Source organism: Doryrhamphus excisus, linkage group LG18 (genome assembly GCF_037039965.1).
Source record: "Doryrhamphus excisus strain RoL-2023G ecotype Guam linkage group LG18, RoL_Dexc_Guam_v1.1, whole genome shotgun sequence".
Lineage (NCBI taxonomy): Eukaryota > Metazoa > Chordata > Actinopteri > Syngnathiformes > Syngnathidae > Doryrhamphus > Doryrhamphus excisus.
In genome coordinates, this window is record NC_136374.1 from 1,599,566 (window position 1) to 1,617,364 (window position 17,799).

At 41.7% G+C, this 17,799-nt stretch overlaps 1 protein-coding gene across 1 annotated transcript in view; it reads right to left on the reverse strand.

Moving 5' to 3' along the window:
* col7a1 (collagen, type VII, alpha 1) overlaps window positions 1-17,799 on the reverse strand; it is a 78,055-nt gene that overhangs the window by 28,589 nt on the left and 31,667 nt on the right. The window contains exons 51-71 of the mRNA XM_078798706.1: window positions 15,997-16,032; window positions 14,618-14,662; window positions 14,465-14,536; window positions 14,300-14,344; window positions 14,181-14,216; window positions 14,024-14,065; window positions 12,013-12,093; window positions 11,817-11,852; window positions 11,702-11,737; window positions 9,501-9,581; window positions 9,362-9,397; window positions 8,987-9,058; window positions 8,870-8,914; window positions 8,596-8,631; window positions 6,734-6,769; window positions 6,144-6,248; window positions 2,696-2,761; window positions 1,747-1,782; window positions 1,631-1,666; window positions 1,503-1,550; window positions 1,382-1,417 (exon numbers count right to left, since the gene is read on the reverse strand). Coding sequence (XP_078654832.1) covers window positions 1,382-1,417; window positions 1,503-1,550; window positions 1,631-1,666; window positions 1,747-1,782; window positions 2,696-2,761; window positions 6,144-6,248; window positions 6,734-6,769; window positions 8,596-8,631; window positions 8,870-8,914; window positions 8,987-9,058; window positions 9,362-9,397; window positions 9,501-9,581; window positions 11,702-11,737; window positions 11,817-11,852; window positions 12,013-12,093; window positions 14,024-14,065; window positions 14,181-14,216; window positions 14,300-14,344; window positions 14,465-14,536; window positions 14,618-14,662; window positions 15,997-16,032 — 1,062 coding nt within the window. The remainder of the gene's footprint in view (window positions 1-1,381; window positions 1,418-1,502; window positions 1,551-1,630; window positions 1,667-1,746; window positions 1,783-2,695; window positions 2,762-6,143; window positions 6,249-6,733; window positions 6,770-8,595; window positions 8,632-8,869; window positions 8,915-8,986; window positions 9,059-9,361; window positions 9,398-9,500; window positions 9,582-11,701; window positions 11,738-11,816; window positions 11,853-12,012; window positions 12,094-14,023; window positions 14,066-14,180; window positions 14,217-14,299; window positions 14,345-14,464; window positions 14,537-14,617; window positions 14,663-15,996; window positions 16,033-17,799) is intronic.

Consider the following 17,799-nt stretch of genomic DNA (forward strand, 5'->3'; position numbering starts at 1 on the left):
TTTTTAACATTATTAGAGCCCTCTGGACATGAAGTAACATCCCTATAGTCAGCTTTGCACTCCTATTACCCAATATAGTACACATAATAAGAGAAAATAATACATCGAAAACCTGTTTACCACCTTCTAAAAATATTTTTTAACAAAAAGAGCCCTCTGGACATGAAATAACATCCCTATAGTCACCTTTAAACTCCTATTACCCAATACAGTAGACATAATAAGAGAAAATAATATATGAAAAACCTGTTTACCACCTTCTAAATACAATTTTTAACATTATTAGAGCCCTCTGGACATGAAGTAACATCCCTATAGTCAGCTTTACACTCCTATTACCCAGTATACTAGACATAATAAGAAAAAAATACTACATCGAAAACCTGTTTACCACCTTCTAAATATATTTTTTAACAAAAAGAGCCCTCGGGGCATGAAATAACACCCCTATAGTCACCTTTACACTCCTATTACCCAATATAGTAGACATAATAAGAGAAAATGATATATCGAAAACCTGTTTACCACCTTCTAAATACAATTTTTAACATTATTAGAGCCCTCTGGACATGAAGTAACACCTCTATAGTCATCTTTACACTCCTATTACCCAGTATACTAGACATAATAAGAAAAAATATTACATCGAAAACCTGTTTACCACCTTCTAAATATATTTTTTAACAAAAAGAGCCCTCTGGACATGAAATAACATCCCTATAGTCAGCTTTACACTCCTATTACCCAATATAGTAGACATAAAGACATGTCCACAAACTACAATTAAATTCAAGTGAAAAAAGTAGATGTGAAAATGTTACTGTATCATATCCGTCTTAAGAGGAAAGTTATCTGCACCAGTTTGAAAAATATATATATGTTGTACATCTCTAGTTATTATGTACAATTTAAACCTGAAAATAAAAACACGTTGTTCCAGCGATCAACAATTACTGACACCTAGTGACCGATGTAGAATACTGCAGTCACAATCTCAATGTGTCTTCTTAATTCCTTGTATTTGTATCTTAGATCATTTCGCCATTTTCATGCTTCAAAATGCTTCATGATTTACTAATTAATATAATTACAATCATAACTGTGAGTGTGAATGGTTGTTTGTCTATATGTGTCCTGTGATTGCCCCCGCCTCTCGCCCCAAGACAGCTGGGATAGGCTCCAGCACTTTTTAAATGTTTAATTAAACCATGAAATGTAGCATTCGGTTCCCTTTCTGTACTAACCAAACCGTGAGCTTCAAAACCAGGTACATCCGGGTCCGGGACTATGATGTGCCATTATAGTCCTAGCCCTTATATACGGGACTCAAAGCTGTTTATTCATTTTTGGTGGGAAAAATATCACAGCAGAGTTGACATACCTGAATCCCGAGGCTGGACAGAGCCTTTTGGACGTCCTGCTCAGTGAAAGACAGACGGAATCAAACAGGGGAACATTGTCAGTGAGTCAGTGAAGAACACCCCAACAGGTTGAGTCTTTACCACCGCTGATCCAGGCTTGCCAGGTGCCCCGTCCTCTCCTGGATCTCCCTAATAGAAGAAACCCGCCCCCGATTCTCAGCACAGGTGAAAAGTGTTTAAAATATATCAGGATCAGACGCTGAACTCACAGTTTCCCCTTTCAGACCTGGAGGACCTCTCTCGCCCTGGAGAACAAAAAAAGTTGCAAGGTCAAAAGCAAGACATAAGGGGCCGCTGATTTGAGAGCTCATTGCAGGTAACTTACCCGAACACCCAGAGCTCCAGGAATCCCTGGTACACCCTGAAGGACAAGCAGAGTTGACTGCATGTCAATACAGTACAATACAATACAGTATACTGGTCATATAGTACACACTGATAGCAGTACTCTACTTAGAACGTCCTTAAGATCCAAGAGTACAAGACGTATAAAAGTGTACCGTGTAAAAGTGGTAAGAAGTCTAATGAGTTTGCACCTTGTGCCCCGGCCGAGGGTGTTATTCTATTGAATGATGACCAGAAGGCCGCAAAAAACGACTTGACTTGACCTGCTTTTTGGATGTAAATCTCTTAATCATTAGAGCCATTTCGACATTTATGCAGACTTTTGTCGTAATCCGAGGATGAATTCTTGAATGACATCCAAACGGAGCTTTGTGAGGTCACGCTGATCTTTGACCACCAAATTCTAATTAGCTGAAGTGGATATTGGTGCCAGATTGAATCAAATCTCCTCTGGGAAGAAAGATAGCAAGTGAGGTCAAAGTGACTTTTTCATCACCAAATCTAAAGTGTTTGCCCTTGGAAGTCAAAGGGAACATCTCTGCTGAAGTTCCTGGAAGGTGCTCCCTGAGAAGGGGCCTGAATGCGACACGGCGGTCTCCGGTGCGGAGGCTAAAGAACAGCAGCAGATAAGACTGTGGGAAGGAGGCCGGCGCATACGGAGACAGATTAGATAAAACACACATCAGTGCGGCTACATGTGGGAGGGCCATGCTGCCGGGGATAACACGCTCACACAAAGCTGCGCCCTGCGCCTCCTGTGTGTCTGGAACGCCTCTTTCAGCGGCCACGTTAAAGTCAACTCAGATTGTTGCGGACTTTTAGACTCCGTATTATTTATTCCTTGCACACCACACTGCAGGAAGGAGCAGCGAGGCGTGTCAAATATGGAATATGCATTTTAAGAGAAGGTTAGCATCATGCAAACTCACGGGTGTTCCCGGGGGGCCCTGGGGGCCTGGGATTGCTGCTGCTTCCGCTCCTTTGATGTACACAACCTAAGCCAGACGGGCGGGGTGTGTTAGCAATGACATCATCACAACATGGCGATGCTCATGGTGGAAATGCTGAGAGAGCAGAGATTTTTGGAGCGTGATTGGATGGGAGTCTGCCCTGCATAGACGGCTTGGTTTTTAATGTGGACGATAACGTGTCACCCAATTCAAGTGGTTACCAAAAGTCCAACCATCCTTCCAATCATTCCCTTTTTACAAATCCGGCCGTGAGAAGCGAATTATAGAATTATTTCAGCTAGCGCACAGAAACCCGTTTGACCTTCTGAATATGATTTTTAGAGCCCTGTAGACATGAAATAACAGCCCTATAGTCACCTTTACATCCCATTACCCAACATAGTAGACATAATACAAGAAAATAATACACATAAGACACGAAAAACCTGCTTAACATCCTCCAAATAATTATTTAACATTATTAAAGCTCTCTAGACATGACATAACACCCCTATAGTCACTTTTACACCCCATTACCAAATATTGTTGACATAATAAGACACAGAAAACCTGTTTAACACCTTCTAAATACACTTAAAAATATATTATTAGAGCCCTGCAGACAAAAAAATAACAGCCCTATAGTCACCTTTACACCCCATTACCCAACATAGTAGACATAATACAAGAAAATAATACATATAAGACATGGAAAACCTGCTTAACACCCTCCAAATATTTTTTTAACATTATTAAAGCTCTCTAGACATGACATAACACCCCTATAGTCACCTTTACACCCCATTACCCAATATAGTAAACATAATAAGACACAGAAAACCTGTTTAACACCTTCTAAATACACTTTAAAGAAAATATTATTAGAGCCCTGCAGACATGAAATAACAGCCCTATAGTCACCTTTACACCCCATTACCCAACATAGTAGACATAATACAAGAAAATAATACATATAAGACATGGAAAACCTGCTTAACACCCTCCAAATAATTATTTAACATTATTAAAGCTCTCTAGACATGACATAACACCCCTATAGTCACCTTTACACCCCATTACCCAATATAGTAGACATAATAAGACACAGAAAACCTGTTTAACACCTTCTAAATACACTTAAAAAAATATTATTAGAGCCCTGCAGACATGAAATAACAGCCCTATAGTCACCTTTACACACCCCATTACCCAACATAGTAGACATAATACAAGAAAATAATACATATAAGACATGGAAAACCTGCTTAACACCCTCCAAATAATTTTTTAACATTATTAAAGCTCTGTGGACATGACATAACACCCCTATAGTCACCTTTACACCCCATTACCCAATATTGTCGACATAATAAGACACAGAAAACCTGTTTAACACCTTCTAAATACACTTTAAAGAAAATATTATTAGAGCCCTGCAGACATGAAATAACAGCCCTATAGTCACCTTTACACCCCATTACCCAACATAGTAGACATAATACAAGAAAATAATACATATAAGACGTGGAAAACCTGCTTAACACCTTCCAAATATTTTTCTAACATTATTAAAGCTCTCTAGACATGACATAACACCCCTATAGTCACCTTTACACTCCTATTACCCAATATAGTAGACATAATCAGAGAATACAAGACATAGAAAACCTGTTTACCAACTTCTAAATCCACATTTTTGACATGATGAGAGCACTCTTGACTTGGGAAATGTCACCGTACAAACCTCAGGGTTGAACTTGTCAGACAAAAAGTATCGAATTATCCACCAGAAATGTCAGTACTTCACTCTCAGCATTTCCACAACGAGGCAAAAGGTGAATGAGATCACCATCATCCTAATACAGTGGAACCTCAGTTTTCATTAGCGATGCGGGACATTGAGAACTATGTGTTTCTCACGACCGATGTGATACCGACACCTTTCTTTATATGTACTTTTTAAAGATTTACATTTCAGTGTAGTTTGTGCACACCTGAACAAATTGAGATTTGAAATTAGGATTTGACCAAGTGAACCTGGTGATTTGTCCTAATCAAATATCATGCCATTACTACTAGCGCATGAATGTGGGTGTTTGTCTATATGTGCCCTGTGATTGGCTGGCCACCAGTCCAGCTGGGATAGGCTCCAGCACCCCTGCAACCCTCGTGAGGATAAGCGGTAGAAAATGAATGAATGAATACTACCAGCACATCATTACTATCAGGAGAACCAGAGTATAGAGGGGATGGAGACACCTGCTGTGGCCCAGCAAGGTGCACTGTATTCGGGCACACGCTCCGGGCAGCCAGTGTGACTCCACGGAGGTCTCTGGCAAACCTTAATGGACTTTTTTTTTTGCTGTTTTGCTGGTGTTTTTTTTAATTAGTGGCTGTCAGAAGTATTTTTAATATCGGATTTATTGGTATGATGTCATAATTACTTCTTATCGGTTCCCCTACATCCGGGTGAGAAGCAATTAATTTGTGTTTGTCACCTTTGGTAACAAAATATTCAACCTTTCCTCGGCCCCATGGCGGGTTATTCAGCAATAACAGTGAGTCAGCAAAGCATTAGGTGCTTTGTTTGGACACGCCATTCCACGGAATGATTCAGTACAGGGCTCATGGACTAGTTTGTTACGTGCAATATTGTTACGTGCGGTATTGTTACGTGCAATATTGTTACTGCAGTATTGTTACTGCAGTATTGTTTTGCGCATTATTGTTCCGTGCATTATTGTTATGTGCAATATTGTTACGTGCAGTATTGTTACGTGCAATATTCTTACGTGCAGTATTGTTACGTGCAATACTGTTACATACAGTATTGTTACGTGCAATAATGTTACGTGCAGTATTGTTACGTGCAATATTGTTACATACAGTATTGTTGCGTGCAATAATGTTACGTGCAGTATTGTTACGTGCAGTATTGTTACGTGCAGTATTGTTACGTGCAATATTGTTTCACGCATTATTGTTACGTGCAATGTTGTTACGTGCAATGTTGTTACGTGCAATAATGTTACGTGCAATAATGTTACGTGCAGTATTGTTACGTGCAATATTGTTACGTGCAATATTGTTACATACAGTATTGTTGCGTGCAATAATGTTACGTGCAGTATTGTTACGTGCAGTATTGTTACGTGCAATATTGTTACTGCAGTATTGTTTCGCGCATTATTGTTCCGCGCAATGTTGTTACGTGCAGTATTGTTACGTGCAGTATTGTTACATGCAATATTGTTACGTGCAGTATTGTTACATACAGTATTGTTACATGCAATATTGTTACGTGCAGTATTGTTACGTGCAATTTTCCACAAAAAGTAAATCACACGTCAACTGGGTGTAGACAAACTGAGGTTTGACTGTATGTTTCTAACATAATCATCCCATTATGTCTCCACGCCACTTCCACCTGTCCAGGGGGGCCAATGCTGCCTGGCAGACCGGGCGGTCCCGGGGGTCCAGAGGGTCCGGAAGTCCCGGCCAAACCCCGCTCTCCTTTTTGTCCGTCACGGCCCTACAAAAACAAATCGATAAGATTACACAACTGAGCCTCTGCACACAGGCCTACTTCCTCCCAGGCTATAGTGGAGGAGACGCAACCATAACATCAAAGCAGGTGGCCGCTGCCCCCCCCCCTCCATTGATGCTCTACACATAATTAAAGGAATTTGCACATGAAAACAGAAGTGTGACATTTGGCACAGATCTGGAGTCCTCTCAGAAGTGTCTCCCTCTTAGAGGCTAAGTTTGATCATTAGAGGATAGGATGAGCTACACAGGAGCTGATCCCGTGACACCAATTGATGCGGCAGCCAGCCAGAGTGTGACGGCACTCTCAATGAAAGAGCAAACCACTGAGGGGGGAGGACGTGCGATACAATAACGTTAAGAAAGGCCAAATCGATACAGGAAGTACGTGGAGGCCAGGATGTAAAAACAAAGCCACCGCGGAGACACTTGAGAGGAATGATGATGGAAAGGAGATTTGGCAACACTGACGTCTCGGCCCGCCGCTCCCGCGTCTCCTTTGTCGCCCTGCGGATTCAAGAGAGCAGCGTCAGGATCCAGGAGAGACACGCCTTCCCAACATTCACTACCACAACTTCTTCTTGCCTGTCCCAGCCAGGGGGAGGGGCGGCTCAAGAAAGGACGTCTCGTCACGAATAATCTCATTTTCATAGCACTGCTTCAAATATTGAAGGAGAAATTTATGAAGTCGTAATATTATGACAAACAACACTTTTTATTTGGGTTCCAAGTCCAAAAGTCCAAATATTACGTGTCTTCATATTCTATAAATATGAATGTAAAAATGTATAGTATCACGACTTAATATTGCATGAAAATTACAAAAAAGCTCTAATTTGAAAAAAATAAAGTGAAAAAAATATGAAAAGAAAATAGTTGTAAAAACTAAAAAAGTAGTAATTTTATGACAATAAACGTCTAACATCACAAGGAAAAATAATGTTATTTTTAATAGCATAGAGTTGAAATATTGAAGACAAATATGTTGTGTTTTTGAAGTCGTAATATTATGAGAAATAAACAAAAACAACAAACAAAATTGCAAATTCTGGAAAATTTGGTTGCAGGAAAAAGTCTGAATAAAGTCCAAATATTACGTATCTTCATATTCTATAAATATGAATGTAAAAATGTATAGTATCACGACTTAATATTGCATGAAAATTACAAAAAAGCTGTAATTTGAAAAGAATAAAGTGAAAAAAATATGAAAAGAAAATAGTTGTAAAAAAACTAAAAAAGTAGTAATTTTATGACAATAAACGTCTAACATCACAAGGAAAAATAATGTTATTTTTAATAGCATAGAGTTGAAATGTTGAAGACAAATATGTTGTGTTTTTGAAGTCGTAATATTATGAGAAATAAACAAAAACAACAAACAAAATTGCAAAATCTGGAAAATTTGGTTGCAGAAAAAAGTCTGAATAAAGTCCAAATATTACGTGTCTTCATATTCTATAAATATGAATGTAAAAATGTCTCGTATCACAACTTAATATTGCATGAAAATGAAAAAAAAGCTGTAATTTGAAAAGAATAAAGTGAAAATATGAAAATAGTTGTAAAAAAAACTAAAAAAGTAGTATTTTTATGACAATAAACTTCTAACATCACGAGGAAAAATAATGTTATTTCTAATAGCATAGAGTTAAAATATTGAAGACAAATATGTTGTGTTTTTAAGTCGTAATATTATGAGAAATAAACAAAACAACAAACAAAATTGCCAATTCTGGAAAATTTGGTTGCAGGAAAAATTTTGCTACAAGAATAAAGTAAAAATATGACGTGAATGAAGTCAAAATTCCCAGAAGAAAATCTCAGACAAGAAAGTTGAATTTGTTGGAACATTACAAAAAACAACATAAAAAAAACAAAATTTTTACGAGAATAAACATGTAAAAACATGAAAAAAAATAATGTCATTTTAGTACCACAGAGTTGAAATATTAAAGAAAAAATGAGTTTATTTAAAGACGCAATATTACGAGAAACGAACAAAACAACAAATAAAATTATAATTCTTGTCAAATTGGAAAAAAAGCTGTGTTACACGATGAGAATAAAAACTAAATACGGGAATAAAGTCATAATTACCAATTAAAAGTTTAAATAGTTCAGCAAAAATAGCTAAAACAGCTATTGACAAAATATTGAAGAAAAAGTATTTTTTACAATAAAGTAGGAAATTGTGTAGGGGAAAAAAGTTATAATATAATATAATGTTATACTATAGTATTATATTATATAATATTATCTGTCCATCCCTTGTGGTCACTTGGCCTGCCTAGGATGTTTGTAAGAAAAGAAAGGAGCAAAGCCTCACATACCTTTCGCCCATCCTCCCCTGGCACACCATCCTCGCCCTGTGTAATCAAAACAAACCGCATTAGCGACTCCACAGGAGAAAACTGAACTGCAGCACTCAGATCATTTAGTGGCACCACTTTAGGGAGTCGTTCAAGACTGCCATTATGCAGTCAGGCTTGAAATAAAAGCCCCCGCTGTCTCCTTCTCCGGGGCGCCAGCACATTTTATTCTCATTTCCTCCTATTTTCTCATACGTCAAACGACATGTACACAAGGTAGAATCTGATTGGTTACCACTTTGCCAGGAAGCCCGGGTTTGCCGTCTTCACCCGCTTTGCCCTGAAACGGCACAGAGCCTCAAGTAGCCGTGCACCACAATGGGTTGGTCTCTAAAGTACGCCGTGTACTCACAGGTGTCCCGGATGTGCCCGGAGGTCCCGCAGGCCCGGTGGGACCCTGCTCACCTCGAAGTCCTGGTAAACCCTGGTAGATATGACATTATGATTGGCATGGCCTTTTGTTCCGTGTCCAGTTGCACGCAGTGAAAAGGAACAAATGGTGCAGCTCATCTTGGCTCTCTCAATCTCCGATACCAGCCGATACCGATATGTGTAACATGACATATGATGATACCAATAATAATCAGACATCTATATAATCATGACAATAATTGTAATGATACATAATTTGGGTATTGAGTAGTTCACAATATGCAGTAGTAGATGAAGTTCCTGAAATACAATAGAAACCTGGAAGCATAAGTCGTGCATGGTACGGCCTACTCACATCTCGTCCAGCATCTCCCTGCTTCCCAGGATCGCCCTGCAACATCAACGTGACAACAAACACATATTAGCATAGCACGTCTCCTGCCTTGGATGACCTTCTCAGTGCTGTAGCTTTGTTGGCTTTGGAGATCCTGTACCCTCTGACCAGGTGGACCGGCAGCACCTGGTTTGCCATCCAGACCGGGACGACCGTCCAAACCGGAGGGTCCCCTTTCACCCTGATCACACAGAAAGGTTCAAGACATTTAAATATTATATATATATATGGTCTGAGTTATATTCCTGTCTAAGGTTCTGTACACGGAACACACAGAAAAATATAAAATACAAGAATGAAATTTCACACTGAAAGGGGCGTTGCAAAGGAGGGAGACCACTACACCGCTTAGTTATCACTGTCAAAGCCTCGTTTAGAAACAAAATGAAATATGGCCTCTGCATTGATGAGATACTTGGCGTTGACCTTCATGGTAAAACGTGGGCGGGATGAGAGGTGAACGGACCTGCAGGTTCTTCCTGTTGGAGTGTCATTCATCAAAAGAGAAAATTGTGTGCAGTTATGTGCACGCACGATTTTTATAAATCTGAATATTTTTTACTGTAAGCCATTTTCAGCTTTTAGTATGGATTCGACACAACGTTGTATAAATGAGGCGCTTCATCCTTCCTGATGGTGGCGGTGGGTTTGAACGGCTTGGAACGATGATGATGTCCACACCATGTTTACTATTCAATGCACTGTTCACTTTCATGCCCCTGACTACATATTACATATTACGCCTACCATACATTATTAATGTAACCATAAAACACGGTAACATGAGTTACTGGTTCATTAAATATACACACACGTGGGAAAAGTTGTTTGGCCCCCTTCCTGATCTCTTATTTTTTGCATATTTGTCATACTTAAATGTTTCACATTATCAAACAAATGTAATTTAATCTAAATTAACTAATTTAAATGAGTTAATGACAACACAACTGAACACAAAATTAAAAGGGGACCTAATACGCTCATTTTGGGCCCTGTGGCACTTCAGCCAACCACAGTGAGAGCCATTATCCACAAATGGTGGCCAACCAAAATGAAACCAAGAGTGCAGCCACGATTCATCCGAGAGGTCACAAAAGACCCCACAACAACATCCAAAGAAGTGCAGGCCATTAAGGCTGGACTCAAAACATCTCGATGACCCCCAAGACGCCCATATAGTATCTGATGTAAAAGTAACGCCACATTTCAGAAAAAGAACATCGTAGCAACAGTAAAATAAGGCGGTGGTAGTGTGACGGTCTGGGGCTGTTTTGCTGCTTCAGGACCTGGAAAACATGCTGCGATCAATAAAAGCATGGATGTCCGGCCATCTGTTGGTGACCTCAAAGTGGAAGCAACTTGGCTTCTGCGGAAGGACCGTGATCCAAAACACAGCAGCAAGTCCACCAAAGCAAATGAAGACTTTGTCCTGAGCTGGATCCTATGGAGATGGCGGAAAAGCCTCCAATATGGCTGAATGACAACAATTCCTCCACGGAACCAAAAGAGACTCATTGCAAGTTATCATAAACGCTTGATTGCAGTTGTTGCTGCTAAGGGGGGCCCAAGCACTTATTAGCTTTAGGCTAATCCCTTTCTCACGCGGGGACATGCAGCTTTGTATGCCATTATGGCATTGGATACTCATATCACTTTGGTACAAGACAAAAAATTTTAAAAAATAAAAAAAAAATTTAAACTAAAAAAAAAATTAATAAAAAATAATAAAATAAATTAAAAAATAAAATAAATTTGCTAAATACAAGGATGAAGAGTCTTGAACCAGTCATGATGTGCTATATATATCACTATATTGACACTTACTATGGTACCCATTATGGCATTGGATGCTCATATCACCCAGTACTTTGGTACAAGACAAAAAATTAAAAAAAAAAAAAAAAATTAAAACAAAAAAAATTAATAAAAATTAATAAAATAAATTAAAAAATAAAATAAATTTGCTAAATACAAGGATGAAGAGTCTTGAACCAGTCATGATGTGCTATATATATATACATTGGATACTCATATCACCTCCTACTTTGGTACGGGACAAAAAAAATAAAATTAAAATTATATTAGGAAAGCAGGAAGTGAACAAATGTAAGAGTTAGTGATTGTAAAAGTACCAGATGGAGGGGTAGGATTTAATAAGCTTTGCTTCTACCTACTCCTTTTGGACATGTGGAACTGGGAACTGATTATGTGATGCACTCAATTGTAATCTGATGCATGTTCAAATGAAATAAAACCATTACCATTACAAAAGAAAATGGTGGAACTAAATTGATTTCAAACCTTGTCTCCAGGGCCTCCCCTGTCTCCCGTGTCCCCCTGAAAAATGTTGAAAGTACAGCTGGTAAATATGAGCAAAACAACAGAATGGTTGCACTTCTTGATGCAGCAAACTCACTCTGGAGCCTGCTGGCCCACGTTGCCCCTCAGGACCCTTTGCAGGCAGAAGGGAGGGAAGAAGTCACACAGGTTTAGCAGCCATGCATAGCAAATGAGAATGGAAAGGGGTCAGTGTGCATACTGATGCATACACCAACGCTGATCACGAGCTCATGGAAGCATATTTAAAGCGACAAGCAGGAGGCAGGACTCACTCTTGGGCCTACGGTTCCAGGAGTCCCTGATTCACCTTTCTGCCCTTTGCCGCCGTGTTCTCCCGGGTCGCCGGCTTCACCCTGACAAATGACATATTAACATCATCGTCAGCGCTGGTTTAATAGGCGCTCCTGATCGAATGCTGTGATATTGAAGAGACGGATTTGGGAGAGCGCCTTGATCCTTTTCTCCGTGCTTCCTATCTGCACGAGCAGATGGCTGCAGGTCAAGGTGAACAGTTGGTTGGCGCTTTTAGCCGCATGAAAATGGTCCTCGGGCCCGACAAAAGTGACCCAATATTAAGCTTAACTGTTGACCCTGCAGAGCCGGGCTTGCTTTTCATAGGAGATAAGCCCCTGTGGTGGACGGGTTGAAACTCAATTTCACTAGGGGCCACTGGGGGGGTGGAGTCTGGCTGAGGCCGGGCTGCATCAAGTATCGGGAGTCGGGCTGAGAATCTCAGGGTGCCTCACGATAACGATGATGCGGTAATAGGGTGACATACAGAAAACTATTATTTCATAGTTAATATTTTGAGTTCAGCTGAGATGGGCTCCAGCTTACTCGATTGAGGACAAGCACGAAAGAAAAGCAAACACAACATCTCATAACAAAAATAAATATTTAGTGCATTTTCGGCTTTCTCGTATGACTTCTTCTGTTTTACAACGGGCGTAGTCCCCCCTTTTTTTGTTGTTAGGATGCACCACCAGATTAATATCTACGGTATCAATTGTGTGTGTGCAAGACCGCAATGAGAACAAGGCTACAAGTGTTTGCGTTCGCCAAGATGGCCCCATGAACGTGCATCAACAAGCTTTCGCCAGCTCAAAGCAGAAGGAAAATATTCCATCCCTAACGGAGACCCACCGGAAAAAAAGTGTGCATGAAAAAGGTTGTTATGTTGAAGCATTATTATGTTAAAGGTTGTATATGATATACTACGTATGAGTAAACCACATAGTTGACTTCCAAATGTGAAAAGTAGCAATAGCTGATGGTGTTATAAATATTTGTAAATATATGTTATTTTGATGTAAAACAGCCCTTTGTTGTTTATGTTTGTATAGTTGGTTACATATTACAAATATACACTAAAGCAAAAAATATTTGTGTTAAAGTGAAAGTTATGCTTAAAATTTATCTTTTCCCAAAACGCTCATTTTCTTTTTTAGTCAGGAACTGATATTTTCCTGAAACTTACCGACCTACTGAAGGGGTTGTCTTCTGGGATTCATCATTCATTTTCTACCGCTTATCCTCACAAGGGTTGCGGGGGTGCTGGAGCCTATCCCAGCTGTCTCGGGCAAGAGGCGGGATAGACCCTGGACTGGTGGCCAGCCAATCACAGGGCACATATAGACAAACAACCATTCACACTCACATTCATACCTATGGACAATTTGGAGTGGCTAATTAACCTAGCATGTTTTTGGAAACCCGGAGAAAACCCACACTTGTACGGGGAGAACATGCAAACTCCTAGGGTGGGATTGAACTCGGGTCTCCTAGCTGTGAGGTCTGCGCGCTAACCACTCAACCGCCGTGCAGTTAAATTTCAGCATATTAAAATTCAGTCATTTGTCGCCCCCTCTTGGTGGAAAAGCATATTAACACATAATTCAACTTCATTCAAACTATTCCAACGCTGTAAACATTCATTGTGCATTTCAACAGCACTTTAGCCTGCTAGCATCTACTGCTGGAATTGATTGATCTATTTTAAAGATCCTGATTTGATTGAAAATTGAAGCTGTCTCCTAATCGGATAAACACGGTGTTAGGTCATGTGACAGCAGGAAACCGCCATCAGTCTTTGCAGTGTTGCCATAGCAACTGCCCTACTGGACTCCTTGGCCGAGTTCTATTTTTATTTGACAGAACTTTTTTGACGGTCACGACACGGTGACATTTTTTTTTTTTTTTTTTTAATTGATGAAAATCCCTGCAGCGTTAACCGCCGGTGGAAGGCGACCGCCGGTGGACAATGTGAAGAATGTTTCCACACACCTTCTCGCCTCGCTCTCCTTTCAGCTGACCCTGGATGTCCGCCTGTTGAGGACAAAGTAAACACTACTTAGTTTAAAAATAGCAATCACTATCCACTTGGGAAAAGATAGTTGATATGACTAAAAATAGAGTAGATTTATGGAAATGGACAACATACCACTTTCCCTGGTGGTCCTGGAGGTCCTTGAAGTCCCTGAAGGAGGCAGAATGAAATATGTGAATCTATATTCACTCCAAGGGCATGGACGGATATGAAGCGAGGATTTTAGGACAAACCTGTTGTCCCTGCTCTCCTCTGGGCCCAGCGGGTCCGGGGTTGCCCTGTGATCCAACACAGATCAATAAAGACACCGAGCGTACGACCTTGCACCCCCCACCTTCATCCACCCGCCCGTGCAAATGCACAGCAACATATCGGAAAGCTGTCTGGAGATGCCTCACATTTCGTCCGAGCTCCCCCGGCTCTCCGGCGTCTCCTTTCTCTCCAGGACGACCCGGCTGACCTGTGAGTCCCTGGGGGCCAAACCACACAAATCAACAGATGCCGATACTAATGGCTCCAACGGGGGGGGGGGGGGGGGGAATCAGTCGTACCCTCACTCCTCGTTCTCCAGGCTTGCCGGGAAGTCCTGACTCGCCCTGATGGAAGACACGTTACAAAAGGACTGAACAACTCGTCATGTTGTGTACATTAGAGTGACTCTTTGTTATAATGGCTTTATTTCACTTGTAAAATTCCAGTTTCTCGCCCCTGACATATGTCATGAATGCGTCATTTTAAAGGGAGTCTCCAGTCAGTTAAATTTGGTGGTTTGTCCAGTTTGAAAATACTCTCGCCTCGACTTCAGATACAGCTTTGAGTGCGACTGAGCAAGCATTTCTTATCTTTGTGTGGGTGCTTCAAGCATCCGAATGCCGTCCAGCATGACGGGCGTGTAGTATCAGTCATTTCTGGCACGTAGGAAGCAATCAAGTACGCATTGTCCCCTGCCCTTGTTTGCGTCTGTCTCATCGGCAGCAGGCATCAGGAGACACTAAAACCACTGACAAAAGCCCGACTCAGCAATGAAAACAAATTCATTCCCGCTGCCGCTTGTTTAATACTCCACATGTCGACTCTCGAACGTATGACAGAAAAAGGACAGAGAGGTGCTGCACCCTTAAAGGTAGCACACAATCCTTCAGAGACACGTGAACACACATTTTTCTCTTTTCTAAAGATATAAAAACAGCTAAAAAGAGGCAGGACGGACCTACAAAGGCTTCTGAAAAAGCCTCCAAAAAGGCTCCATGTCCATAATGTGAGCTGCATATTAACTAAGCTTGTTATTATTATTGTTATTAACTACATCACTGGCGTAGTGACACCTCACGCAGCTAGCTACTACCGGCTAGCGGCTTGGACAGATGCCACTGGTTCCAATTAGCTGCCTATTTTTACCTATTTATTTTTACCTATTTTACCTATAGCTACCTATTTTTACTTTGGAACGCAGAAGAAAGAGAAACATGTGGGTTATGGATGATGGTACAAAATTCCCATTAAAACTTTACGGGAAACAACAGCTGTTTATGTGTGTGTGTGTTGGGGGGGCTTGAAGCTGAGTCTAGGTTATTATAGCTGGGAAGACCAAAAACCATAAACCTTTTGGGGGAAATGATGTGATGAGATGGTCATAACATCACAAGCAGAATTCAAGAGAAAGTCTTGGATTTAATTACTTCTGTATGAGACAAAATCCTCAGCCAGGAACTTGGAAATCATTTATAAAATATGCAAAACGGAAAACTTCAAAAGCCCATTTCCATTCCAAAAAATAAGTTCTTCATAAATGGAACACATTCCAGGGCTGAGGAGTGTGAATTTAAAATATTCCATTTCAAAGGCCACCCGAGTGTACATTTTAAAATACGAGTTCCCCTCATCCCAATCTACATATAATAATAATAATAATAATAATAAAAGAACTCACAGGAGTGCCTTCGTCTCCTTTGTCCCCTCTTTCTCCCTGGAAAACAAGACATGTGTAAAACACAAATGAACAGATACGTATTGATAGAGTACAGTCGTCCCTCGCTATACTGTGTCTTCTAAAAGAAGAATGAATTCATAAGTGATGCCTGTCTTATGGTTGACTATGGCCTGTTATTGGGCAAAAAATATAGAAAGACAAGTTACATGTGGTATTGTGGTCACTAGGCATCAGTAATGTTAGGAGACATAATGTTAGCAACTGAGCCAGTCCCTTTCATCCCATGGCTGAGGCGGACGTGACATGGCAGAGACGGACGTGACATGGCAGAGACGAACGTGCCATGGCAGAGACGGACATGCCATGGCCGAGACGGACGTGCCATGGCCGAGACGAACGTGCCACGGCAGAGACGGACGTGCCACGGCAGAGACGGACGTGCCACGGCAGAGACGGACGTGCCACGGCAGAGACGGACGTGACACGGCAGAGACGGACGTGACACGGCAGAGACGGACGTGACACGGATGTGACACGGCTGAGACAGACGTGACACGGCAGAGACGGACGTGCCATGGCAGAGACGGACGTGCCATGGAAGAGACGGAAGTGGCATGGCAGAGACGGACGTGGCATGGCAGAGACGGACGTGGCATGGCAGAGACGGACGTGGCATGGCAGAGACGGACGTGGCATGGCAGTGACGGACGTGCCATGGCAGAGACGGACGTGCCATGGCAGAGACGGACGTGCCATGGCAGAGACGGACGTGACATGGCTGAGACGGACGTGACATGGCAGAGATGGACGTGCCATGGCAGAGACGGATGTGCCATGGAAGAGACGGACGTGACATGGCTAAGACAGACGTGACATGGCAGTGACGAACGTGACATGGCAGAGACGGACGTGCCATGGCAGAGACGGACGTGCCATGGAAGAGACGGATGTGACATGGCAGTGACGAACGTGCCATGGAAGAGACGAACGTGCCATGGAAGAGACGAACGTGCCATGGCAGAGACGAACGTGCCATGGCAGAGACGAACGTGCCATGGCAGAGACGAACGTGCCATGGCAGAGACGGACGTGACATGGCAGAGACGGACGTGACATGGCAGAGACGGACGTGACATGGCAGAGACGGACGTGACATGGCAGACACGGACGTGGCATGGCAGACACGGACGTGGCATGGCAGAGACGGACGTGACATGGCAGAGACGGACGTGCCATGGCAGAGACGGACGTGCCATGGCAGAGACGGACGTGACATGGCTAAGACAGACGTGACATGGCAGAGACGGACGTGCCATGGCAGAGACGAACGTGACATGGCAGAGATTGACGTGACATGGCAGAGACGGACGTGACATGGCAGTGACAGACGTGACATGGCTGAGACGAACGTGACATGGCAGTGACGGACGTGACATTGATGGGATCAATTGAAAAAAAGGTTCTCCTCTCATTCCATGTGGAAGTGGTAAGTTTTCCTTCACTCCTTAAGAGGAGGTGTCCGCCATCTTCTGGTGTGGAATTGGAACTACACAACTACATATTATATTTGTCTCTATGGTGCGTTAAATTCAGCCACTTTGGCCTAAAAGGGTTACGTTTAGAATAAGTCAAGTGGAGAGGCTAACTAGTTAGATTGCTAGCTTGCTATGCTAGCGGTGGCCATCTGTCATGTCCCCGCAGTCATCCCGTCGCCTGCACAATGTGATCAAATCAAACAATCTAAACATTGTAAAAGCAACTATAGGGGTGTTATTTCCTGTCTAGAGGGCTCTAAATTATGTT